General features: G+C 46.5%; 1 protein-coding gene and 1 long non-coding RNA gene across 3 annotated transcripts; one reads left to right on the top strand and one right to left on the bottom strand.

Annotated features, from left to right (window-relative positions):
- Window positions 1–4,170: 4,170 nt before the first annotated feature.
- On the bottom strand, window positions 4,171–7,766 carry PPIA (peptidylprolyl isomerase A). 2 transcript variants are annotated; one of them, XM_070264378.1, is made up of 6 exons: window positions 7,007–7,489; window positions 5,971–6,037; window positions 5,492–5,522; window positions 5,315–5,403; window positions 5,001–5,173; window positions 4,171–4,508 (listed from the first exon to the last, which is right to left on the bottom strand). In XM_070264378.1, exons 2-6 carry the CDS (start codon window positions 5,974–5,976, stop codon window positions 4,376–4,378), a joined length of 432 nt encoding a protein of 143 aa, XP_070120479.1. In that variant the 5' UTR covers window positions 5,977–6,037; window positions 7,007–7,489; the 3' UTR covers window positions 4,171–4,375. The 2 variants fall into 2 exon arrangements, with proteins under 2 accessions (XP_070120479.1, XP_001496993.3); XM_001496943.6 differs by lacking the exons at window positions 5,971–6,037; window positions 7,007–7,489 and adding an exon at window positions 7,667–7,766.
- Window positions 7,767–8,383: 617 nt separating this feature from the next.
- Window positions 8,384–22,547, top strand: LOC138923711 (uncharacterized). Its single transcript, XR_011437733.1, has 2 exons — window positions 8,384–8,545; window positions 21,562–22,547. It is a non-coding gene; the product is annotated as an uncharacterized lncRNA (long non-coding RNA).
- The last annotated feature ends 3,855 nt before the right edge of the window (window positions 22,548–26,402 follow it).

The following is a 26,402-nucleotide window of genomic DNA, read 5'->3' as shown; positions in this document are numbered from 1 at the left end:
TTCTGTTTTACACAAACCACGCTGAACAGTGAATGAAGTAAATACAACCCGGGAAATTACCAATGAAGTATATGAGGCCGTAAAAAACAAGAATATATACACCTGGGTTGAGTGGAGAACTGAATGCATCTACCTACTTTTTCTTTTTCCCAAAACCCAGTTAAAATTGCAATAATGAAACTAGGAAGGGCTCAAAGGCTACTGGAATTGTGTCAAAGACACCAAAGTCAGTTTAGAGGGGCAGACAACCCCCCTAATTTTGGGATGACTTGAGCATCAAAAATAATGAGTGTGGGGCCAGCCAAGTGGTGCAGCAGTTAAGTTCGCAAGTTCCGCTTCTCAGCAGCCCAGGGTTCCCGGTTCAGATCCTGGGTGCAGACATGGCACCGCCTGGCAAGCCATGCTGTGGTAGGCGTCCCACATACAAAGTAGAGGAAGATGAGCACACATGTTAGCTCAGGGCCAGGCCTCCTCAACAAAAAGAGGAGGATTGGTGGTAGTTAGCTCAGGGCTAATCTTCCTCAAAAAAAATAATGAGTGCAATTGCTGGTAACATGTTAACTAAGAGTCCATGAGTCCAGTGACAGGAGGAAGGAGGGACAGAGTGAGAGATTAGATGATTATTTTTGCAACTACAGAATAATTGATTCAGGCAAAGATCATTCATTGATGCTAAAACAGTTAGGTGAAAAGTCTGGAACTGGATCTCCACACAGACACAAAGCATCGCCCCTCAGATTGCCTGCTCGCTAGAAAGAGTATAAAATACCTTTCCAGTGGGGTTTCCTCGGGTGATGGAGTATGGCGATAGTTGCACAACTCAGTTAATTCACTAAAAATCAGTTTTTTTTCTGCTTTTCGCTGAGGAAGATTAGCCCTGAGCGAACATCTGTGCCGATCTTCCTTCACTTTATATGTAGGCCACCACCACAGCATGGCTGACAAGTGGTGTAGGTCCATGCCAGGGATCTGAACCTGCGAACCCAGGCCGCCAAAGCAGAGTGTGCCAAAGTTAACCACTAAACCACGGGGCCGGACCCCAAATCACTGTATTCTTCTTGCAATTATTGTACACCCATAAAAAGGATGAATTTTATGATGTATAAATTATAATCTCATTAGCAGTTTTTTTAAGTTAATAAATAGAAATTACATTATGTTAAAAAAAAAAGTGGAAGGACTGTTCTAGATTGAGGACTAAAGACATGTAACAAACACAACACATGAACCTAGGTTGGATTCTGGGGGTGGGGGACGTGGGGGGAAGAAGGTGTTACAGAAGACATTCTAATTGTATATAAATTATACCTTAATAAAGCTAATTTTAAAAACGTCTAGCATCAATGGGAGAAATCTGAATACGGACCAGATACTGTAGATTTTATGGATTTTGCTTCTTTCCTGAGGCATGATAAAGGCACTGGGTGAGCCCTGCCTTCGAGGATGGACACCTGGCTGACTTCCCTGGAAGTGGCTCTTAGGCTCTGATGGACACTGAGGCCACACTGTTAAGGCAGATTCTACTCATCTTGACTTCTGGGGGCCCTCAGCACATAACGGAAATGTACCCTTTCTCTGCAGAACTGGATTTGAGCTTGCCTCTCACTTTTTCAAAACTAAACACACATTTTTAAGGACACACGTAAGTGCCAGAGAGTGATGAACACAAAAACCAGAATCACAGTTCTCTCTGGGAACGCAGAAAGAGTATCCAACCAGGGACTCCCAAGAGGACTTCTGGGTTGCTGGAAATGATATGCTGGTGTTTTTATTTCTGGTCTTTAAACCGTACAATGCTTTACGTACTCATGGTCACCAATGTTTAATGACACCCAATGATCCCCACTCCCTAGTACACACACCTTTGTGTAATCACCTCCCCTTGAGTATTGGCTGCACCCAGTGACTTGCTTCTACCAGAACACAGCAAAAGTGATGGGATGTTATTTCCATGACTAGGCTGTAAGACTGTGACTTCCATCTTGCTGGACTCTGTCTCAAGAAGCAAGCTACCAACTTGGCCAGCCTTCAAAGCGAGAACAGAACCCTGCCGTCCCCCGTGTGAGCGTGCAAGGAAGCAGATCCTTCCCCCTGGAGCCTGAGCTGACTACAGCCCTGGCTTGCACCTTGCCTGCAGAAGACCCAACAGAGCCATGCTCAACCTCCTGACCCACAGGAACCGATACGTTGTTTAAAGTCATTAAGTTTTGGGATAATTTAAGACACAGCAAAAGATACCCAATACAATATGCTTCTGTACATACAATTCTCACAAACACACAAAATCCTTAAGTTCATAATTCTGGAACAATGTAAGAACAGGATCTATATTCATTTCACTCAATTCATTCGTTATTTGTGAGCCTCCTCTGGGCCAAGCACTACCTTAGGCACTAGGATTCACTGAACAAGCTGGACAAAGCCACAGGGGTTCACGCTTAAAAACCGTTAACACAAACTGCCTGCAAGGTACTCACGAGTGCTTCATCTGTTTAATTCTTACAATCCCATGAAGCCAAGTACTCACTAAGAGATTATATTGTACACTTGTTTTGAAAGCATGGGGTGAACAAACCCAGGCCCACCCCCGGCCCGGGTCTTAGCTTAAGAATTCTTGTGTACAGGTATCCACGAGAGCCTTAGCAACAGAACACTGGGCCTTTGCATACAGGTCCCTCTGCTTGAATCTTCTCCTCTTCACCTGGCTAACTCTTCAGGAAAGCTATTTGGGATATTTCTCACTAGATCATCTTACTTCATAAGTTAGCACCATATGTAACAAGAATTACTATCAACTACTGGCATCTGGAGCCTCTTCCCTTGGAAAGGTCTCTAAGGAAGGACTTTGGTTACCCATCTTTTCCAATACCCAGCACAATGCATTGGCATCTCTCTCTGACAGATACTTTGTGGATGAGTAAGAAACTCATCCACAGGTAGACATGGTTAGACTAGGTATGGTTAATGAGGGCCGGTTTATTAACTAAGGGAGCAAGACTGGACTGAGGAGACCATGTCTATCTCCACCTGGGGACCTTGTCATCCAGACACTGCCAGTGCTTGCTTAGTTCCCCAGAGGACACTAAGATGCAGAGAACTGAAATGCACACCTAAGCAGGAACCAGCCTTTAGGGCACAAGCAATCAGCCAGAAGCCCGACTACAGCGACAAACCATTAAGCCGTCTAGCGGACCTCACACCACTACGACAAATGAAGTGGTTTTTAGGTCAATTAGCAGCCCCAGAATCAGCAAGGTGGCTGAAAAGTATTCTCAGCTTGCACCTGTTACAAGATTGTCCTAACAGGTTTCCTTCCGCCTATGCAGCTAATTTCTCACTGCACACACACACTTCATCTTAAGGGAAAACAAGTTCATGGAGTGCAGAAGGGCCTCGCTCAGCTCCATCTTACAGCTCGGCCTGGTCAGGTTTAGACTATGGAGGAAGTGCAAGACCTCAGAAGACCTTGGGGGGGGGGGGGGGAGTCTCTACAACCCAAACTGGGAAGAGGCGCCCTACTCTAGAGGAAGTTAACTGGCCACTACAGCTGTAGTGGGGTCACACACAGCCAAACCCCTTCTGCAGCCAAGACATCACCAGGAAGCTGGCCTGCACTGCCCTTCTCTATCAGTCAACATTGCCAACAATTTCCCACGTTAATTAAGCTCTATTATAAACCTGTTACCCTTCATCTACGTTCTCAACCTGAAATAGCTCCAAATATTTCAGGAACATGGTCCAAAGATCCTTCTCCTGAGTCTAAAGCCCGATGCTTCAAAGGAACACCACCATACAATATGGTGGAATTAAGCCTCGTTAAAATGAGCCATCATTTTCCATGTTACAACTCTGGTTATAACACTGAATACCTCTAAATGTGACCAGTGGGAATTTCCCACCGTCACCCTTAAAGCAGCAGCGGTCCAACCTACTCACAATCCCGTTAAGTTTTAACTTGTTTTTTCCCTGCCCCTTCCTACAACTTCAGTATTCCACTCACAGCTTACCTTGGGGAGACTCCCAGCGTCATTTAATTCTTGGATCAGGGAAACAAAAAACAAAGTACTCTGTGGAATTAAGCAAACATAGCAAGTGTTGTCTTAGAGGTAACTTACTGCTGCTTAAAATGAAACCTACATCAATACCCTAACCCAAACAAGGACAGACAACTGTTGTTTAGTTTTTATTTCATAATCATAAACTTAACTCTGCAATCCAGCTAGACTTGGAGGGAGATAAGGAAAATATGGAACCCAAAGAACTGCAGCGAGAGCACCAAGATTATAGGATATTTCAAGCAGATGGGGGTGAGGGGGTGCTCTCCTGAGCTACAGAAGGAATGGTCTGGTGGTTAAGATAAGACAAGTCAAATTTATTAGATTTGTCCACAGTCAGCAATGGTGATCTTCTTGCTGGTCTTGCCATTCCTGGACCCAAAGCGCTCCATGGCTTCCACGATATTCATGCCCTCTTTCACCTTGCCAAAGACCACATGCTTGCCATCCAACCTGGAAACAGAAGAACCATCACAACCACCAGTGACCAGAGATAAATAAGCAGCCTGCACTGTCCCTGAAGACAACACTGCTCCACAAATCAATGTAGCATACCCAAGAGAACACCAGAAGGGTGGCTTATCCAGCTTCACTACCAGTTAATGTTGACTAGGCTAAATACTGAAAACATTATCTTATCCGTTTATCTAAAAGAAATGGCAACACCCTGGATTAACAACGAGCCAGTTATCAAAAACGTGGCTTAAGATTCTCCAATTGCTGTTAATCTTAAGTTTACAATGGACCCCTAAAAAAGGGCCAACAAATCACACACTAATTAAAGTACCCAGCTAAATGCTGTTTTGCTTTTATAGTATCTTGCTTTCTACAGCACACTATTAAAACCTGTAGTTATTCATATAACCTCAAAGATAGAAATAGCAGGGAAACGTTGAAGCAAGTAATTAGTGTTCCTTGGTTGCCTTTGCTGCGCTCTGCCCTTACCACTCAGTCTTGGCAGTGCAGATGAAGAACTGGGAACCATTTGTGTTGGGTCCAGCATTCGCCATGGACAAGATGCCAGGACCGGTGTGTTTCAGGATGAAATTCTCATCATCAAATTTCTCCCCATAGATGGACTTGCCGCCAGTGCCATTATGGCGTGTGAAGTCACCACCCTGTGAACGTGAGAGGAACCTATCACTTTTGGCAACATAATCGGAAAACATGCCAAGTCTGCAAGGTTCAAACTTCATCAATCCCAATCTTTTGGCTCAACCCCAAACTGAACCCCAAAGCAGAATCAGTAAACTTCATACCTGACACATAAATCCTGGAATAATTCTATGAAAGCAGGAACCTTTATAACCAAATCCTTTCTCCCCAGTGCTCAGAGCACGAAAGTTTTCTGTTAAAAAAATTATATATGTATTTATACACACACAGCAAGTAAAACCAGAATACCTCTTAAACTTGAAAAGCAAAAGAAAACTAACCTGCTGTCTTTGGAACTTTGTCTGCAAACAGCTGTAAAAGAAAATGACAGTTGATTAACATCTGCTTACATATTTTGTTGCTTAGTACCCGTGTCTTTAGGGGCTTCTGAATCATAACATCGTTTTCTCACTAGAATAGAATGCTTCTTCAGTAATTACTTTGGATCCCAAATAAGAACTGCTCCTGACAACCTTAAGGCCCTGTGGGGTTGGGTTAAGCAACCTGAAACCCAAAGACATGCCAAAAATCCAGAACCGGTAATGACTTAAATAGTGTGAGGCTTCTAAAAAGTGACTTAGAAGTTTTAGGTATTATCACACCTACTTCTAAACAGATATATGGCTTCTCAAATGTTCATCACCTCCCCCAACTTCAGCTGGAACCTAAGGACAAGATTTTCAGGAACAGCAAGTACTTCTGCACCATCAGGGGAGTCAATAGCTGTTATTTTAGTCACTGGTAATGAAAATGCTACTACCTCCATTCTGTTAACATAGCTTTATGGATTAGATGAGCAGTCACTTCTTGGTTTCCAGGTCCCTTACCTAGTAATGGGGTAAAAAATAAAGATTGGTTTCTAGCGCATCTGCTTTAACCTCTCCTACATGTATAAAACATTTTGGCTTGAGAAACAGCTTAAACACTGTTAAAAACATTTACAAGCCTTTTCATTTAAACAGCTTTTTAAGAAGCATTTTATGAACTATTCCAGAGATCTGTGACTAAATCACCTACTAAATACGTGCACATTCTCCTTAGAAAAATCTTGTTATTTAGCTTTTTAAGTATGTGCACCTAAAATATATGGTCTCTTTGTATTAACTTTTCTCAGAGCTCTGTCCTCCTTAATTTATTACAACCTCCCTTTTAGACTCTTACTGAAGTCAAAGCCCTTACTGGCAGTCCCACCAGCGTTCTCACCAAGGGCTCCCCCGCGGCTCCTATCTCATTTCCATTAAGCCCTCTGGCTAACCCGAGACTGACAAGCTACAAAGCTTTAGGCTAAGGCCAAGTTTCCACGTGGACCCCAGTCAGTTAACTGTCTACGGGTAAAACCAGGGTGTAGATCCCATAGAATGTAATACTTCTCCGAGTTTTTAGGGTCAGGCCAAGTTTCCACGTGGGCCCTTGTCAATTACCACCTCTGACTACAGATAAAAACTAGGTGCAGAGTGACTAGGACTTAACGTTTCTCTAACAAGCCTTTAAACGCCTACTACGTACCAGACACTGAAGACTGAACAAGCAAAATGGCAGGAACCCCCACGCCCCGGCCTCATCCCCCACATGCGGGCAAACCTATTCTCGGAATCCTAAAACCCCATCACTGCAGGATCTTTGAGAAGCCGCCCAAGAAAATAAAACCGCTCAGCGTTACACACACGCCGAGCCCTGCCATATCGGGCGAACCAGAACGGAACCGCAGCCATCGTTTTCAGGGCACACACTGCTGTGACTGCAAGCCGATCGGCAAGCACGCCCCGCATCTCGGAACTAGTTAGGAAAGCACCCACCCCGGGAGGAAGAGGTTTGCGGCGCCGCCAGTCGCGACTCGCCCTTCTGTGCGGGGACGCCCGGGAGGGGCCGGGCGCCTCCCCCGGCGTCGTCACCGCGGCGGAAGACGGAGGGAAGGCCGCCTGCACGTTTCCGCTCGCGCGGGGAGGGGCGCCGGGAGCCGAGTCCTAAGACCCCACCACCTCAGACCAGCCGAAGCCCTCGAGCGAAGCCACAGTCGGCCCGCGCCCTCCTCACAGCCCGGACGGGCACGCTGCCTCCGGGAGCCGGGGTAGGCTGCGCCAACACCGCCCGCGAGCGCCGCGTCGGGGCCGGAGGCGAGGCTCCCGCGCCCTCGAGGGCAACCCTGGGAGGGCCGCTGCCGGGGCCGGCACCCCGCTTCCATGTGGGGCGCTGCAGACCCCCAAAAGCCCGCGAGCACGCGCTGCGGCCAACCGCCTGCAGTCCGAGCACGTGCGCGGCCGGAAGGGCGCGGCCGCCCCTCCCCCGCCCGCCCCGCCTTTGTCTGCCCGCCGCCCCCGGCCTCCAAAATGGCCCCTCGTCAGGAAATGGCGCCGCGCCGCCCGCTTTCCTCAGGCGGGGCGCCCGACCCGGGCCCCTCGGCCGGCCCCGCCACCCGCCGCCCGCTCGAACCCGCCCGCGCCGCCGCCCGACCCGACCTCGAAGCAGACGCGGCCCAAGGGCTCGCCGTCGACGGCTATGTCGAAGAACACGGTAGGGTTAACCATGGCTAAGCGGCACGGGCAGCTCTTGGGCGGCGGCGTCTGCAAAGCGGCACGAGTCGCGCCGCCCGCCTCCTTTATAGCCGGTCCGGGCCCCGCCCACAGCCGGTCGCGAGCCTCAGCCATGGCCAATCGCGACCGCGGGTCTCTCGGAGTGATGGTGCTGCTGGCCCATGAGCGGAGACGGCGCCAGAAGGGCGGGACGGGAGGCACGCGTGCGCGCTGGCGGACGCAGGAGGTTCTCGCCCGGGGGCTCCGTCGCGGCGCTGCGGCGTGGGATCGAGCAGGCGCGGGGCCGAGGACGGGGACGAGGACAGGTCCCGGGCATGGGGACGACCCGGGTGAACTGAGTGGACCAGTGGGAGCCCCAGGGGGGCGCAGAGGGCGCGTCCACCCGGCCCCACGGGCAGGGCGTCTCCCCATTAAGCAGAGGGGGCAACTGAGGCGAACGCAGGCCTCAAGGTCGCGCCGCCCGCCAAGGTCGCTCGGGGTCCCCGCCCCGCGACGCTTGGGGAGACCAGGTGGCCTTAGGCATCACCATTTTCTCAAACTGCAGATGAGGCGCAGCCGCCCCCGTCTGAGAGGTTATGAAATCTTTACAAAATGCCCTACTTTCCGAAAATATCTTGCACACACTGCTTGAATTTTCTCCAGGAGAAAGGTATTAAGACAAGAGCCAGGCGCAAGCTCTTACCTGTGAAGACACACTTTGCACGTTTTTGCCCTCTTTTAAAAATCTCTGCTCCCCGTCTCCCGACTTTCAGAGGCAGAATTGTGCTCTGACTTCTGGATGAAAGACAAAGCAACAATCTAAAAGTGAGTTCTTTCAGGCAAAGACATTAATCATACTTTTATTACTAGTACTAAATGCACTTCTGTGACCCTAGTCTTTGGTTCAGAAAACCTTGCAGAGGGAATTTCTATGTCCTCTGTCATTTAGTTGCAATATTCAGAATATTATTTAAGATCTGTAAAACTCAAAAGTTTCTTCATTTGCAAAACCGGGATAGAGTTGTGAGAATCAAATGAGAATTCTTTTGATAGGTAAAGTCCTGGGTCTGGCATCTTGCCATCGTTATTAATGATGGCATCATGAGCCTACGTGTGCTAGGATTGAGAGAGTGATTTTGTTTTCACAGCCACCTCCTTATCCCCATTTACAGATGTGGAAAGTAAGTATCCTCGAGGTTAAATATCTTGCTCAGAGTAACCCGTTTATGAGTGTTAGCAAAGCCAGAATTGGAAACTGCCTTTTGTGCTGATTTGACATCACCTGGTGCTTTGTGACCTTGAGGAAGCTACTTGTCCTCATCTGACACTGAAAAAAATGGCCCTCAGGCCTAAACGCCTTCAGCTTTTCTCCACGCTGAACCTTAGAGCAGCTGGGAAATAAATGAGTGCATGCACGAATAATAAAATCATCCCTTATGACTTCCCTCACACTACCATTTAAAGCCCTGCCTTCTCTTCGCCATCAGCATTGTCACAGCAGGGTTCTAGGTCTTCATCCACACAGGCATGCAGTATGTACACTCAAGAAAATAAATGTGCACATGTCTTGTTTGTTAAGCGGGGAGCCAGTATTGTAGGGGATCCTGTCTTAGCATTATCTGTTGAACTGGACTTCCTAACTGAGTAAGCTATCAGCAGGCACAGAACCTCAGGAATGTGGGCCGTCTGTGCCTTATTTGGATGATTCAGACCAGAAGCAAATCCATCCAAATTCAACAGTGTCCCAATCTGGCTAGCCAGAGGTGTTCTGTACCAGCAAGCAGAACTGTGACTTTGGTCATGTAGCATATTATAAACAAATGCTTTTCTCAAAAATGTCTCTGCACAAAAGAGAATGTAACAGGAAAAAAAATCAGGTTATTCAAAACTGTAAAGACAGACTACTTTGGAAGAGGGTAACTTGTCTTGTGTGTGCTCCTTGCCCAGGGCCTGGCTTGGTACTTCTGCCATCCTGCTTCTGCTGTCAGTGCTGAGTGGAAGTGGCCCCTGCTGGGACCACCAGTGATTTCTGCAAATCCAGGGCTTTTTCGAGGCTGCATCTTCTCTGACACTGCCCTCTGCCAGGCATGTTCACCTCCTCCTGCTTCTGCAGCTTCCTTGATAGCCTGCACTTTCTCTCCCATTTCTCCAACTCTGACCCTTCCCCCTTGAACTCTGTCACAGGTTTCTCCAATCAGAGCTACACATTTGGTCTTGTTTTGTTCCTTACCCGCCTGCCGTGGTCAACCTCATCCATTCCTGTGGCTCAGACTCTCAGGTGACTTCTAAACCGAACTCTAGCCCCGAGCTCACTCCAGAGCTCCAGATGGATCCTCCCTTCCTACTGGGTCTCTCCTCATGGATGAACCCCTCAGACGGAGCTCTGCCGCCTCCCCTCCCCTCCCATCTCTAGTCTTCCCCGCTCCTCTCCAGGCTTTACTCATCCCCAGACCCCCTCCTCCTTCTCCCCTGCTACAGCTCTTGCTTGGCCTTTCCAATCAGCCTCCTAAGTAGTTACTTTACCTCTCTTCTTCCTGGTGCTTCCGGAATGGTCATTCTGAAAATCAGCTGATATTGTAAGTCCCATGTTCTAAAACCTCCTCTGAGGCCTCTGGTCACCCACGGGACAGAATGTGACCAGCCCCTTCACAGACTGTCCCCAACTGGCTTGCTTTCCAGTCTCGTGGCTGACATTTCTCCTGCCACGCTGAACTCATTACCATGCCCCACCCTGCATTTCCAGGGCTCGTCCTTTTTATTATTTATTTATTTATTTATTGTGAGGAAGGTTGTCCCTGAGCTAACATCTGTGCTCTATTTTTTGTTTGTGGGACACCACCACAGCATGGCTTGATGAGCTGCGTGTAGGTCCACACCTGGAATCCAAACCCATGAACCCCAGGCCGCCAAAGCAGAGGGCGTGAACTCAACCACTCTGCCCCCAGCCCGGCCCATCCAGGGCTCGTCCTTCACCTGTGCAGTGCCCCTCTCCTCTCCACCAGCAGAGCTCGGCCCTGTGGTCCCCATGGGAAGCCTTCCTTAGCTCTCCCAGAGCCTTCTCTCATCTGCAGGCCACACCCTGCAATATCAAAACTCAGTAAAAGTGTGTTGAATGAATATGCATAACTGAGGTCAATAGCCTCGCATGCACGTGATGAAAGGCCCAACAAAACCTGGCCCTGGAGTGCGTCTCCCATGGGGTGGTTATTATTCGCACACGCTCCCCAGACTGTGCGACTCTGTACTCCGTTTGGGCGGCAGTGGGTACTCCTGCCTCTTGACATTTAGTGGGGCGTGAAAAGGTCCAGGTGATCAGGCAGCTTCACTTCAGCCGCTGCCCCCACAGCTACACGGCTGCTGATGCCTGCCGGCACCCTCACTTCCTTCCCCCATCCGGCCTCTCTCCTGTGCACAGTCTATCCAGGCCCCACTGCTGTTCTTCCTTCCCCTCCTTTCAGCATCTCTCCCTGCGGCTGACCAAATCCTCTCCATCCCCCAGCCTTGGAAGCAGCTCCTCTGCCACCTTCTCTTCACTTTTAACTAACTCACTTGCAAGAATAGTCTACACTGTTGTCCTGACCGCTCACTCTTTCCTCCAGGGACCTCTGATTTACAAACCCAATGGACTCCTTTGCTTGATGATCACTGACATTTTTTTTTAAAGATTTTTTTTTTTCCTTTTTCTCCCAAAGCCCCCTGGTACATAGTTGTGTGTTTTTAGTTGTGGGCCCCTCCATTTGTGATATGTGGGACACCGCCTCAGCATGGCGTGATGAGCGGTGCCATGTCTGCGCCCAGGACTCGAACTGGTGAAACCCTGGGCCGCCGAAGCGGAGCGCGCAAACTTAACCACTCGGCCACAGGGCTGGCCTCAATGACCACTGACATTTACCCCCTTGATGACATGAGGTTCTCAGCTCTAAGCTGCAGTAACCCAGGCTCAGAATGCCTTCAGCAGCGAGAGGGAGAAACTGCCATCAGCAGTGGCTGGGGCAGGACTTTGTTTATACACTAAAAATCCAGGGCAGGGTGCAGCTCAAAGGTGCTCTCAGTAGAATGGGCCTACTGAGCCGTGGTCAGAAGTCAGAAAAGCTGTGTGCAATAACCAAAATTCCAGTAGGATATTTTCCCATGCCTAAGAGCTCTGTGGGCCTGGGAAGTATATGAAGAAGTTCCGAATGTCTGTCAAGTGCAGAGATGGTCAGATACGGACAGAAAAGACATTTCTGTGTCTGAGGATTCCATCAGACTTAAAGATGTTTGGTGGAAGAAGCAAAAATAGGGGCTGGCCTGGTGGCACCACGGTTAAGTTTGCACGTTCCACTTCTTGGTGGCCCAGGGTTCGCCGGTTTGGATCCCAGGTGCGGAAATGGCACTGCTTGGCATGCCATGCTGTGGTAGGCATCCCACATATAGAGATGTTAGCTCAGTGCCAGTCTTAAGCAAAAAGAGAAAGATTGGCAGTCAATGTTAGCTCAGGGCTAATCTTCCTCAAAAAAACAAAAACGAAGCAAAAATACATACTACGAAGCCAGAGGTGCACACTCCACCAGCGAGGGCTGGAGGCAGGGGGCGGCATGCAGACAGTGTGCTGTCCAGTCCTGAGAACAGGGTCTCCGTGCAGGCATGGGGGGTGGCCAAAAGGCTCCAGTCCACAGCCAGACCGGTCTGACCATTATCTACCTCAGTTAGGTGTTAAAATACACAGTAGTTTTTTCCCTCTCTTTGACTTACGTATGCATTTTCTTTTTTAACGGCTTTGTTGAGATATAGTTTACACACCATAAATCCACTCATTTTAAGCATATAATTCAACGATTTTTAGTAAATCCGGAGCTGTGCAAATTTCTTCACGATCTAATTTTAGAACATTTCCCTCACCCCGAAAAGAACCGTGTACTTATTTTTAGTAACTGCCTGTTCCTGCCCAATAACTGCTTTTAAAATTGTGTAGTTAAAAATTGATTTAGACCTCTGGTTTCAAATTGAAATATTACAAAGTTTATGTATTTTATTTTAACATTTCAGAGAACTTGAGGTTCAACATATTTAAAAGCTTATTAGAAGTATTTAACGCTCAGAGAGGTTTTCTTTGTTAATTTGGACAATTAAATACTTTAAAAGGAAACCAAATGTATGATGTTTATAAATGCAATTTAAATGTTTGAAGATTGTTAAAAGAGTTCAAATCTGCTATACTTATAAAGAGACAAATATGATGTGTGAAGAAATATGATGTGTACGCTGAAGAACTAGGTTTTAAAATGGTGACTTTAATAAATTAAATATCAGTTGTTAAATTATAGCAAAATAATCCCTGAATAGTCTTTCTACACAAAAAAGCCGCGGGGGTGCCGGCCAGGTGGCACAGTGGTTAAGTTCACATGTTCCGCTTCTCAGCGGCCCGGGGTTCACTGGTTCAGTTCCCGGGTGTGGACATGGCACCACTTGGCAAATGCCATGCTGTGGTAGGCGTCCCACATATAAAGTAGAGGAAGATGGGCATGGATGTTAGCTCAGGGCCAGTCTTCCTCAGAAAAAAGAGGAGGATTGGCAGTAGTTAGCTCAGAGCTAATCTTCCTTAAAAAAAAAAAAAAAAAGCCACAGGGCCCAAATCACCTGAACAGGGGCCCCAGGGACTTTGCTGTCCCTGTCCTCAGGCTGGTCACTTCACCCTGCAGATCTTGGGACTTGACAGCTTCCATAATCATGTGAGTTAATTCCTCATAATAAATCATATATTTTATATATATATATATGTATATATATGAACCAGTAGGAGAATCTGTTTCTCTGGAGAACTCTGACTAGTACAGACACCCAAAAAAGCAAGATAATGCGACCCATCAACCAGAGAAGCAATAGTCAATAGGACTAGACCCAGAGATGGCCTGTGTTACAAGTCTGAGACTTTAACTGTGGTAAATATGTAACAGGATGTAGTGCAAAGGGTGGATGACACACATGAACAGATGGGGATTTCAGCAGAGAGACAGAAACAATAAAGAAGGACCAAATGGGAATGCTGCAAAAGAAAATGAAATCAGAAGAAAATGTAACACCAGAGATGAAGCTTTCTTTTATGGACTTACAACAGGCTGGACCCAGCAGAGGAAAGAGACAGTGAATCTGAAGACAAGCTTCATGGACAGAATGTTTGTGTCCCCTCCTCAAATTCATATGTTGAAGCCCAAACCCTTAGTGTGACTTTATTTGGAGATGGAGCTTCGAAGGAAGTAATTAAGGTTAAACGAGGTCATAGGACAGGGCCTTGATCCAATAGGCTTAGTGTCCTTATAAGAAGAGACACTAGGGGGCCAGCCTTGTGGCCGAGTGGTTAAGTTCGTGCCCTCCACTTCGGTGGCCCAGGGTTTTGCTGGTTCAGATCCTGGGCACAGACATGGCACCACTCATCGGGCCATGTTGAGGTGGCGTCCCACATACCACAACTGAAATATATACAACTATGTACTGGGGGGATTTGGGGAGAAAAAGCAGAAAAAAAAAAAAGATTGGCAACAGTTGTTAGCTCAGGTGCAAATCTTAAAAAAAAAAGAAGAGACGCCAGAGAGCTAACGTGCTCTCTCTCTCTCTCCATGCACACACAGGAGGAAAGGCCATGTACATGAGAAGGCTGCCATCTGCAAGTCAGAAAGAGAGCTCTCACCAGAAACCAAATCAGTCAAAACCTTGATCTTGGAGTTCCAGCCTCCAGACCAGGAGAAAATCAATGATTGTTGTTTAAGCTACCCCACCTGTGGTATTTTTTATGGCAGACTGAGCTGACTAAGACAACAGGTCAATAGAAATGATCTGATCTGAATGACAAAGAGGAAGAAGAATCGGTGGGGGGGGGGGGGTGTGTGTGAAAACAGAGCATTCAAGATCTGTAAGACAATATAGAACAGTCTGACATACATGTAATTGGAGTCCCAGAAGGACAAGAGGGAGAGAATGGGGCAGAAGAAAAATCTAAATAGATAATGATCAAGAATTTTCTAAATTCATGGAAAGTATCAACTGATCCAAGAAGCTCAGCAATCCCAAAAGAGGATTAAAAACAAACAAATAAAAAAACTATACCTGGGGCTGGCCCCGTGGCCGAGTGGTTAAGTTCGTGCGCTCTGTGGCAGGCGGCCCAGTTTTTCGTTGGTTCGAATCCTGGGCACAGACATGGCACTGCTCATCAAACCACGCTGAGGCAGCGTCCCGCATGCCACAACTAGAAGGACCCACAACAAAGAATATACAACTATGTACCGGGGGGCTTTGGGGAGAAAAAGGAATAAAATTTTTAAAAAATCTTAAAAAAAAAAAAACAAAACTATACCTGGCCACATCATGGTCAAAGTCTGGATACCAAAGATAAAGAGAAAACCTTGAAAATATTATGGTAAGAGAATGAAAGAAAGGAGGAGAAATGGATAAGAAACTGCTAACTTCTCATCAGAAACCATGGAGGCCAGAGACAGTGGAAAGACATTCTTAAAGTTTAAAGCTGAGGGAAAAAGCAGACAAACGGAAAGGAGAGTGGACTGCTCAGCTAATGGTATTTAAACAAGTAAATAGTTTAAATTTTCTTTGGCTTTTTTCCCCCTCCTTTTTCCATCAATTACTGAAAGAAGTATGTAAAAGTATCCTATTATTACTATCAGTTTGTTTATTTTTCTGTTTAGATCTGTCAGCTTGTGCTGTATGTATTTTTAGGCCATGTTCTTAGGTACATGCCAATTTTAAGTGAATATAGAGTATTCTGCTGTCAAATTGATCTGAATTCCAGCTACTTATTTTTCAATTCTCGAAGTTCTATTAAGTTCGTTTTCAAACCTGTGGTGTCACTTTTTATAATGTCCTGCTTCCTGCAGCTGTTTTTCAAGCTTGATTGTCATTCTTGAAACATAATAAACATAGTTATTTTGTAATATGTATCTGATCATTTCAATATTTCATCTCTGTTTCTGTTTTCTATTTTGGTTGGTTCTCATGTGCCTGGTTGTCTTTGCATGAGTGCTGAAACTGTATTTAAAATTTTATCTGTAGAAACTGAGGCCGAGGCTAAAGGTACCTTCCTCGAAAGAGGGTTTCTGTTGCTGTCTTCCAGGTACCAGGAGCAGTATCGACGCAGGGCTGCTTTAGCTCACCAGACGCCCAGGGGGAGAGCCTCCAGGCTGTCAGGCCTTGCAGAGCTGGTTCACTTCTGGTTCCCCTTCTGCTGGAGGTGTGGCCCTTAGGGTCCCAGCTTCATGATCTTGGTCACAGGAGGATGTCACATTCCCTGCTGTGGCTGGGCCTTGAGCCTTGGCCTGTTCCCCCAAAGGCCAGCAAACATCCACTCAGTTTTGCAACTGTTATAGGAACTGGCAGATGCCTTAGGGAGAAAACAGCTATGATTCTAGATTGACCTCTCTGAGTTCTTCTTGCCTTCTCCTCAGTTTTGATAACTCCGCACTGTCCTTTAGCTTTTAGGTACTTTTAAGAATATTTTATTAAGTTTTTTTCTTACTTTAGCAAGAAGGTTGCTCCAAATGCCGTAGTCCACCACTGCTGAAAGTGGGCGCACTTCCTGAAGCTACAGGTCTACCTCACACAACCCCAAAATATGGAGTTCAAATTTTTTAAATTAAATTTAAAAAGAAGTAGAAGTAAAGTATGAGGTACTATTTTTATGGTCTTGAGGACTTTACAGGCGTGACTTGAAGGCCGGAAGTCATGAAGGACAAGATTAAAGGTTAGCAATAATAAAATTAAAAACTGCTTTAGCAAAGAATATAAACAAAGTTAAGATAAATGATATACGTGCACAACAGACAGAAGGTTAATATCCTTACTATTTGAAGTGTCCTTTTAATTAGAATAAAATTAACACTACAGAAGAAAACCCAAAGAAATGAACAAGTAATTTACAATAAATATAAAAAAGAGGATTTATCCTTCTAATAATCAAAGAAATGCAAATCATACCAACAAGATCATCCACACTGTCCATTGTGGCAAAGATTAAAACAAGAAATAATGCCCGTACTGATCTCCAGCCTCCTCAAGTTGAATACATTAAATATGCACAGTTCTTTGTATGCCAATCGTACCTCAATAAAGCAGTTTAAAAAAAGAAAGAGAAAAGAAATATTGCCCAGATCTGGCCTGGAAGGGAGAATCCGGTCTTCCCTGCCAGGGCGGTAATTTGGAAGACATCATTGTTTGAGACATATGTGGTGTTTCATCAAACAATGCCTTCTAGAAATTATCCTGATAAAATAGTGGAACACCTTTATAAATATCTATTTGCATGTAGATATGAACGTTTGCAGCCGTTCCTTGTACTCTTGTTTATAAGAACAAACAGCTGGAAATAACCCGAATGTCTGTTAACATCAGGTTGGTTAGTGAGCCTTGGGCCACATGCACAATGGAATATTATGCCACTGTCAAAAAATAAGGAAGATCTTTATGATGGGAAAGCTACACAAGATCTATTTTTAAAGGAGAGAAAGAGGAGTATGTGGAAGGAAATATAGCATGATCTTATTTATGTAAAGTATGTGTGTTTATATAGAATCTAAAAGAATGTAAATCAACCTTTTAACAGGAGCTCTCTCTGGGCAGGAGTGGGGGAGGAAGTGAGAGTTAAAGGGGACTTTTATTTTCTCAGTATTATTAGAACTTTTTACACTGATTCAGTTTGGTCAGTTTAACCAATACTTATTTAGTGCCTATTATGTGCCAGGCACTGCTTACATATATCATGAAAAATAGAAATAGAGTTCTAGTACAAATGGAACTTCTCAAAGAGTGAAGTAACTGAGAAGCGAGAACTTCGCGAAAGCAGTTAACTAAGAAAAGTGAGAGGTCAGAGAGGTGAAATTTGAGCAGCATCTGGAAGGAAAAGGAGGAAATAAAGTGATGGTTGGGCTGGACAGGGGTGGCTCCGGCAGTGGAGGCGAGGATGGGCCCACTAGCTCCAGGTAAAGGTGGCCCCTATCGACATCTCTCAGGTAGAGGCTTCTCCCGCTCCTCGGAAGCCATCACTCGACTTCAATGAGGGGAAAAGAGCAGGAACTGTGAGGTCCTTTCTGGAACCTCCAGGATGCTGCCTCTGCCCCTCCTCCCTCCTCTGAAGAAGATGACACTGCTTGGTCCCCCTGCCTCCCTGCGTGGGCCTCCTCCCCATCCTCCCACCTCTTGGCCCTGGAAGCAGAGACTCTGGCATTGGACAGCCCAGGACCCCTGACCCGCACCCCTACAGTGGGGTGTCTGAGATCCCACATCTGTCCAGAGACCGGCGCATGCCCTCTCTCACTGTCGCCAAGCAGCCCCACCCCCCACAATTTGGAAAACCCTCTTGAAAAAAAGGAGAAAAAGTTACAAAGTCAACTTTAGGGCAAAAGTTGTTCTTTAGAATAGGACGATAAATCACAAGTTGCAAATTCAAAAAAATCTAACAGCAGCAATATCACACAAATTCAGAAAAATAACAATATTTTTATTAATTAACTGCCTGACATACCTCTATAATGTGTTTTTTTGTACATTTTTTGGAGTGAAAACTCTTTGCTTCTTTGTTTGATTGATTTTATAATATCGCTTGCTGCAGAAAGAATAGAAAGATAATTTTGTCTTTCTTTTAGCATGGTTGATGGAAATTTGTTTTTTCAATATTCACAGTCGGGATGTATAACATCCAACTCACACGCAGATTACTCCTGGTTTGTGTCCTAGAACAGAGGAATCCTGATAAATTCTATTTCACAAGATTCTCATTAAAAAAACCTCTAAACATATATGTATTGCATTTACAATTGTATATGCTGTTTGATAGAGTATATTTCTTTTTTTTTAAATGATTTTATTTTATTTTCCTTTTTGTCCCCAAAGCCCCCTGGTACATAGTTGTATATTCTTCGTTGTGGGTCCTTCTAGTTGTGGCATGTGGGACGCTGCCTCAGCGTGGTTTGATGAGCAGTGCCATGTCCACGCCCAGGATTCGAACCAACGAAACACTGGGCCGTCTGCAGCGGAGCGTGCGAACTTAACCACTCGGCCACGGGGCCAGCCCCTAGAGTATATTTCTAACAAGATAAAAATGAAGACTGAGTCTTTTGCTTGCAAGTCTACACTGGGATAGTTGGAATAATTTCCCGCAGACAGGCTTCTGGCTCCGTCCGTTTCTTCCCCACTGTGCAAACTTCCGGTACAGGCCTCTAGGGTACATTCCTAGGCTTGACTTTGGGCAGGGGCGTCCTCCTGGCTGTCACTCCTACAGCAGCACAACATGTAAAAGTGACTAAACCCACACTAAATGGATCCCTGACTCAGTTTCCCCTGAGCTGGATCCCACATATGTCTGTGGCAACTCCAGCCCCACTCAACAGGAGAAGTGAGATGACGGGCAAGTCAGAGTGGAAAGAGGCAGTGACGTTAACTGACTCTGATCTGGCTGTAGTGGTGCAGCCTGCCCTGCCCTCTGGGGGCCCCAGAGCTTGTGGGGAGTCAGCCTCTGTCGTGCACTGAGCCCCAGAGGCCGGGGGGGGCTGAGACACTCGAGCCAGACTTTGCCCAGGTCCGCACCACATACAAATGGGACCTGAACTCACAGCACTTGTTTTTCTCTCCAATGACAATGCGTGAGCGGAACCGTCAGACCCCTAAAAGAACACAGTCCTTTCCACTACAATCTCGCCAGGGTGGACTGTTCTGTATACTGATGGCCCTTCCTAGTCTTGAGCTTCTCCCTTCTTTCTCTTCTTTTTAAGTCTGGATCATGTGTGTACAGTCTTATTGCCTCATTTTTCAACTGAATCTTCTATCACGAGCATTGAGTTTAGTTCCAATTTCCTCGATGCGCTTTTTTACACGATCGGATGATGTTCCGTGGAGCAGAGATTCCAGAACCTGGTTAGCTCCTTTATTGCTGAGCATTTCTCTCTCCTCAGCTTTTTTACCTTTATAAATAGGTATGTGGTTTTCTCATGAAAGGAAACCAGGAATCCCTGGGAAGATGCCTGACCGAAGGTCAGAAGCTGGGAAAGGTCAAGGTGAACCCAGAGCAGCTCATGTCAGAGAGCAAGAGAGTGTTCCAACCCTAGTGTGCCACCAGTCACACTTGCGTCAATTTAAGTATCAAGAAGAATAATGACAAGTAGTAATTATAACACATTTAACAGAAACAAGTTCAAGTCGTGGTGATCCTGACTACTGAAAGTGTGTGTTTTGGGTGGAGGACGCTGCACAGAATTCCAGGCAATACGTGTAGAAGGAAAGATGGATGGAGGAAAATCATGGTTTGCGATATAACAATGGATATCGCCGAGGACCCTCAATGGAGGCTAAAGCCACGTTGAGATGATGCTGGATGTGCTCACTCTGAGGCCTGCTTATAAATACAAAGGGCGAGAGGCCCCTTCCCCACAGAAGGTGACTAGCTACAACTGAGCCAGGTGGTCTAGCTGAACACGGCCAAGGATGGGACCAGCTGACATTCCAACGCAATGAGAAGTACACACGCCTCCTAGACAGAGTCTTGACAAAAATTTTTGACCTCTCACCAGGAGGACACAGTCAGATGAAACCAGAGTCTGGGGCATTCTACCAGACACCTGGTCTGACCTCTTCAAAAATATCAAAGGGAGGCAAAAGGGAAAAAAAGGCCAGGGAATATTGTAGACTAAAGGAGACTAAGGAGACATGTCAATCAAATACAACTAGTGATGGTTGCTCTGGTTCTAGATTTTTTTTTGGTGAGGAAGATTGGTCCTGAGTTAACATCTGTTGCGAATCTTCCTCTATTTTGTATGTGGGATGCCACCACAGCGTGGCTTGATGAGCAGTGCATAGGTCCATGCCTGGGATCCGAACCCTTGGACTGCAGGCCACCAAAGTGGAGCATATGAACTTAACCACTACGCCACCAGGCCGGCACCCTGGTTCTAGATTTTAAAAACTGGTTGTAAAGGACATTTGAAGACATTTAAATATGGACTACATATCAGATAATATAACTGCATAGACATTAGTGTTTGTGGGTAAGATAAACTTCTTGTGGTTATAGGAGTAGATCTGTGTTCTTAAGAGATACATGCCACAGCATTTAGGAGTAAAGCAACATAATATCTGCTACTTACTTTTCAAATGGCTCAGAAAAAAAATACACAGGGAGAAAGATAAAGCAAGTGATGCAAAATGTTAGTAACTGGTGAATCTAGGTGAGGGGTCTGGGTGATTATTGAACCACTCTTCCACCTTTTCTGTAGGTGTGAAACTAAAATAAACAGGGGGCATTAGATTTTGTCCCAATTAAAAATAGAAGTATGTGGGGGCCGGCCCAGTGGTGCAGCGGTTAAGTGCGCATGTTCCACTTCAGTGGCCTGGGGTTCGCCAGTTCAGATCCCGGGTGCGGACATGGCACCACTTGTCAAGCCATGCTGTGGCAGGCATCCCACATATAAAGTTGAGGAAGATGGGCATGGATGTTAGCTCAGGGCCAGGCTTCCTCAGCAAAAAGAGGAGGATTGGCAGCAGATGTTAGCTCAGGGCTAATCTTCCTCAAAAAAAACACAAAAATAGAAGTATGTGATGAGATTTCTGCACATATAATTTTTCTCCTATTTTGGATAAATTTACAGAGTTTAAATTCATGACTAAAATACCAAAGCATTTTCTAAGTGGTACTCCTAAGGAGACGTAAGTGTTGCCACCAGAAATAGCTGAAGGCACAATCCTAGCTGCATTAGGGACAATGATTTCTTTACCCCTTTTGCTAATTTATTAAGTGAGACATGGTTTGCAATATAACAATGGATATCGTACTTGAGTGTCACACTATCTTGTATTTCTTTGGCTTTTAGTGAAGTTGAACATATCCAGCCCATGGCCACTGTGCAGCGCAGAGTGAGCAAAGGAGCTGTTGCCTGACCACGGTTGGCAACTTCAAAAGACAAGTTTGGTAAACAGACATCTCTTCAAAGAAGATATACAAATGGCCAAAAGCACATGTAAAGAAGCTCAACATCGTTAGTCATTAGGGAAATGAAAATCAAAACCACAGTGAAATACCGCCTCCCACCCATTAGCATGGCTAGAATTAAAACGAAACAAAGCAGAAAAGAGCAAGTGTTAGCGTGGAGGTGGAGAAACTGGAACTCTTGCGCACCGTTGGTGGGAATGTAAAATGGTGCAGCTGCTGTGGAAAACAGCATGGCAGTTCCTCAAAAAGTTAGAGAAACATAGAATTACCATTTAGTCCAGCAATTTTACTTCTAGGTATATACCCAAAAGAATTGAAAAAGAATTGAAAGAACTGAAAGCAAGGACTCGAAGAGACAGTTGTACACCCATGTTCACAGCAGCCCTACTCACAATAGCAAACATGGAAGCAGCTCAAGTGTCCACCAACAGATAAATGGATAAAGAAAATGTTGTCTAGACACACAATGGAATACTATTTAGCCTGAAAAACAGACAAAATTTTGATATATGCTACAGTGTGGATGAACCTTGAAGCCATTATGCTAAGTGAAATAAGCCAGACACAAAGGACAAATACTGTCTGATTCCACTTAGATGAAATATCTAGAATAGGCTAATTCGGAGACTGGAAGTAGATCAGAGATTGCCAGGGGCTGGGGAGAGAAGTGGGCAAGGGGGAGTTAGTGTTTAATGGGTGCAGTTTCTGTTGGGGATGATGACAGTTTTGGGGTATAGATAGTGGTGATGGTTACACACATTGTGAAAGTAGTTAACGCCGCTGCATTGTACACTTAAAAATGGTTAAAATGATTAATGGTATACTATGTACATTTTACGTCAATAATAAAAAAGACAAGCCTGGAAAGGGTCTCGGAGGCTGGAGGCCACCCTCCAGAAGGGAACCCTCTGTGAGCACCCATGAGGTGCTGCTGCAGGCCGGGCTGCCCTGTGGCAGTGGTCTTCAAGATGTTCAGAAAGGCGAGCGGGCGCATTGATCTGCAGTTGGCATGATCCTTAGGAAACAGAGCTGCTGTTCCCTGGGGAGGCCGGACTGTTCTCCATGGGGAGGCACGCATGTCTGAGTGGGTGGGCGACACCTGTTAAAACCTGACCCAGAACTGAGAACCCTCTGACTGCATCTGAGCTGCATTCAGAACTCCAGAGGGGCCACATACCCAGCCTAGACGAGCCTCAAGGGATGTCCTTCGAGCCCAGCTACTCCTGCAGGCTGGGGTCGGGGTGTAGATACAGTTGCCTGGCCTGGCGTTCATTTCCTGCCTGCCCAGGTCTCCCACCTGCCACTTCATTTGATGCATTCATTGAGGTTTGACTGATGACTTCTGTCTGTCTTACCTGCCACTGGACTCACAAACTTAACCGAAGTGCCTCTGTCCTTCCCTCTCCTTGGCCTGGGGCTCCTGGGCTCTGCCTGCCTGCTGTGTCCAGCCAGACCTCTCCAGAACCATGACCGAGTCAAGAGGGCGCTCTTCACTGTCTTGGGCTAGCTCAAAGCCTAGGGTTGCCGTCCCTAGGGGGTTTCTCCTCGTTTCAGCCAGAATCTCCACGGGTCCCTTCCCTCCTTAGTCCTATCCCACTCCCACTGGGGACCAACACAGGGTCTCGCTGAGGTGAATCCAAAACCCCACACTCATGTCCATTTGCAAATTAAAACAGCTATTGGGGACCCACTCCCCAACCATGAAGCTTCACTCTGGGCAGACAGCATGGGTGGCCTGGCAGGCTGGGGAGAAGGGTGTCAGGCGGAGGGAAGGGTCGTCCTCTTGGTAGATTTGTCCCCACGTGGCCAAGCCTCTGTCCATTCAGTAAAGAGATCCATGAGCTGCACACCTTCCTTCTTCCTCCAAAGCCCCAGGTGGGTGGGCTGAGACAGAGGGAGCCCAGCCCGCTGCAACGCTCAGCAGGTGTAAGACACACAGGTGGAAATTAGGACACAAGAGATCTAGTCACTGCCCCCATGGAGCTCCCAGTCTTGTAGGGAAAACATAAAAAATAACACTCTCCTCTGACCAAGAATGTCTAATCCAGCTCTAGAGCACCCTTGATGGTGACGGGACACACAGGGCGTAAAGGAGACAATGTGTGCAGGTGAATGTGGGACTTTCTATAAGACCACTCCCCTGAACTGTTCAAAATCAATGTCAGGGAAAAAAAGGCTAGGAACTGTTCTAGATTATAAGAGGCTAAAGAGACACAACAACCAGATACAAAATGTGAACCTTGATTGAATCCCAGATTGAAAAAATGGGTGATAAAAGGCATGTTAGGACAATCGGGACATTTGCATACAATAGATGATGCTATGGAATTCCTGTTCATTTTCTTAGGTGTGCTAATGGTGTTGGGCTTATATAAGAGAACGTTCTTGTGTTTCTAGGATGCCTGCTGAAGTATTTAGAGATGAAGCGTTTGTCTGCAGTTTAATTCTAAAGTTGGCAAGAACTAAAAAGTGAGCATGTGTATACAAAAATACGGATGCATGGGACGACAGAGGGAGCAGTGAAGCAATGTGGCAGTGTTGACAACTGGGACCCAAAGGCTGTGGGGGAGCTCACTGTGCTATTTTTTAACTTTACAAAGGTTGAACTTTTTAAAAATAAAAACTGGAGAAAAAAAATCACCCCATTATTTAATTGTCTGCAATTGATCAGCTATGACAGGGACCACCAAGCCAGCTCAAAGGGTGCACGGAGGCCATGGCAGGAGGTCTCAACTTATTCTGGGAGCAGAAGCCTCCCCGGGGAAGGGGCAGGTCAGCCAAAGGCTGAACTAGGGTAAGATGCTGAGGAACCTGGAAATCTCCAGATGAGGCCGGCCTGTGTGGCAGGGACACGGGGCACCGGGCCACGCTGGCCTGGGGCTGGGTAAGGAATGTGGACTTTATCCTAGAGGCCCTGAGGGCCGCTTGCAACCTCCTTCTGATAACTGTTCCTTCTCTCGGGAAGTGCATCTGACCCCATTCTTTTTTTTTTTAAAGATTTTATTTTTTTTTCTTTTTCTCCCCAAAGCCCCCTGGTACATAGTTGTATGTTCTTCGTTGTGGGTCCTTCTAGTTGTGGCATGTGGGACGCTGCCTCAGCGTGGTTTGACAAGCAGTGCCATGTCCACGCCCAGGATTCGAACCAACGAAACACTGGGCCATCTGCAGCGGAGCGCGCGAACTTAACCACTCAGCCACGGGGCCAGCCCCTGACCCCATTCTAGTCGTGGGGGGGGGGAAGGGCTCCAGCTAAGCCAATGGAGCTTGGCCTGTCCTAGGGATTTCAACTTGGGACCGGAAAGCATGCAGAGAGTAGGTGCCTTTCTGGGTGAGTCAACGAGAGTGAGGCTTGCAACTCAGGTCTCCATTCTCCAGAAGCAGCTGGTCTGAACAATGAAGCTCTCAGAGAGAGGGGAAAGTTCCTTCTGGAGGTGTGCTTGCCGGTGTCCACTGTCCCCAAGGCCCTTGGTGGCTCTTTCAGGACGGTTGTTTTGAGCCCTTCCCTCCCAAGCTGGTCCTGAGTCTGTCGTTGTTACTTGTAATCTCAGTTGTGGCTAACACACCCTGAAAAGGGTTTGAGCAGAGAAGCACCCTACCAGAAAAGAGTTGGGGGGGGGGGGTGTCAGTTACATCTGCACTCCCACCCCATAACAACTGAGGATGAGTAAACATGAACAACTTACATTAAATGAAAATAAAAACATGAGCTTTAATAAGCGTCAGTTAACAGAGGCGGGCAGAACTAAGATTCCACTTATGTAAGGTTCAAGACCAGGCTAAATTAATCTCTGTGGATAGGGGCCAGAACAGTGACGACTGCCGGGGGAGAGCAGAGGGATGGAAATGTCTGTGGTGTGTGACCTTACAGAACTCATTGCACTTAACATCTGTGCATTTCACTCTACCTCAACTCTAAAAACTGCATCAGGCAAGTGGCCAAGATTCTCGATGCAAAAGATAAGTTGTAAACAAACAAAAAATAAAGAAAAAAGGTGTCAACAGTCCCTGGGTTGTTTACGTATTCCCTTGATCCTGTCTAGAGACTTGCCCCTCCAGTGATGGCCCTGACATCCCCGGCTTCTCTCATTGAACCTACCTGGGGTGAAGGACCATCCTGACCAGTCCTCTTGGAGGCCGTCTCAATGGCCACCCAAGCTTGGAGGGGTGGTGAGGAGGAGACGGCTGCAGTGGGAGCCCTCCCTGCAGGGAGAGGGCCACAGGTGGAGCTCAGAGGGAGGAGCAGCCCGGGAATGTGGCAGTGAGGGCAGGGAGCTGCCATGAAAATGAGTCAGGAAGTGTTCACTCCTCTTCAGGGTTTGGAAGAGTGAGAAGGATTGGTGTAATTCCTTAAATGTTTGGTAGAATTCACCCAGGAAGCCATTTGGTCCTGGCCCTTTCTGTGTTGAGGGGTTTTTTGAATACTGATTCAATCTCCTTACTCATTGTAGGTCTGTTCAGATTTTCTATTTTGTCTTGGGTCAGTTTTTGTAAGAGGAGTGTTTCTAGGAATTTGTTAATTTCACTTGGGTTATCTAACTTGTTGGCGCACAGCTGTTCGTAGTATTCTCTTACCATCCATTTTACTTCTCTAAGGTGGGTAATAATTTCCCCAGGTTCATTTCTGATTTTGGTTATTTGCGTTCTCTCTTCTTTTCCTTAGTCAATTTAACTAACGCTTTGTTCATTCTGTTGCCCTAATCTTATTTCCTTCCTTCTGCTAGC

Source organism: Equus caballus, chromosome 4 (assembly GCF_041296265.1).
Source record: "Equus caballus isolate H_3958 breed thoroughbred chromosome 4, TB-T2T, whole genome shotgun sequence".
Classification (NCBI taxonomy): Eukaryota; Metazoa; Chordata; class Mammalia; order Perissodactyla; family Equidae; genus Equus; species Equus caballus.
The sequence above is the reverse complement of the archived record's forward strand: the minus strand, read 5'-3'. Positions and strand labels throughout refer to the sequence as shown.

What these genes read in the sequence shown, in the direction of transcription:
- PPIA (XM_001496943.6), bottom strand. Translation starts at nt 7,735, where the DNA reads ATGGTTAACCCTACCGTGTTCTTCGACATAGCCGTCGACGGCGAGCCC. An exon ending in TGGGCCGCGTCTGCTTCGAG is followed by an intron (nt 5,523 to 7,666) that starts GTCGGGTCGGGC and finishes TTTCTTTTACAG; the next exon opens with CTGTTTGCAGACAAAGTTCC. An exon ending in TGCACTGCCAAGACTGAGTG is followed by an intron (nt 4,509 to 5,000) that starts GTAAGGGCAGAG and finishes TTCTGTTTCCAG; the next exon opens with GTTGGATGGCAAGCATGTGG.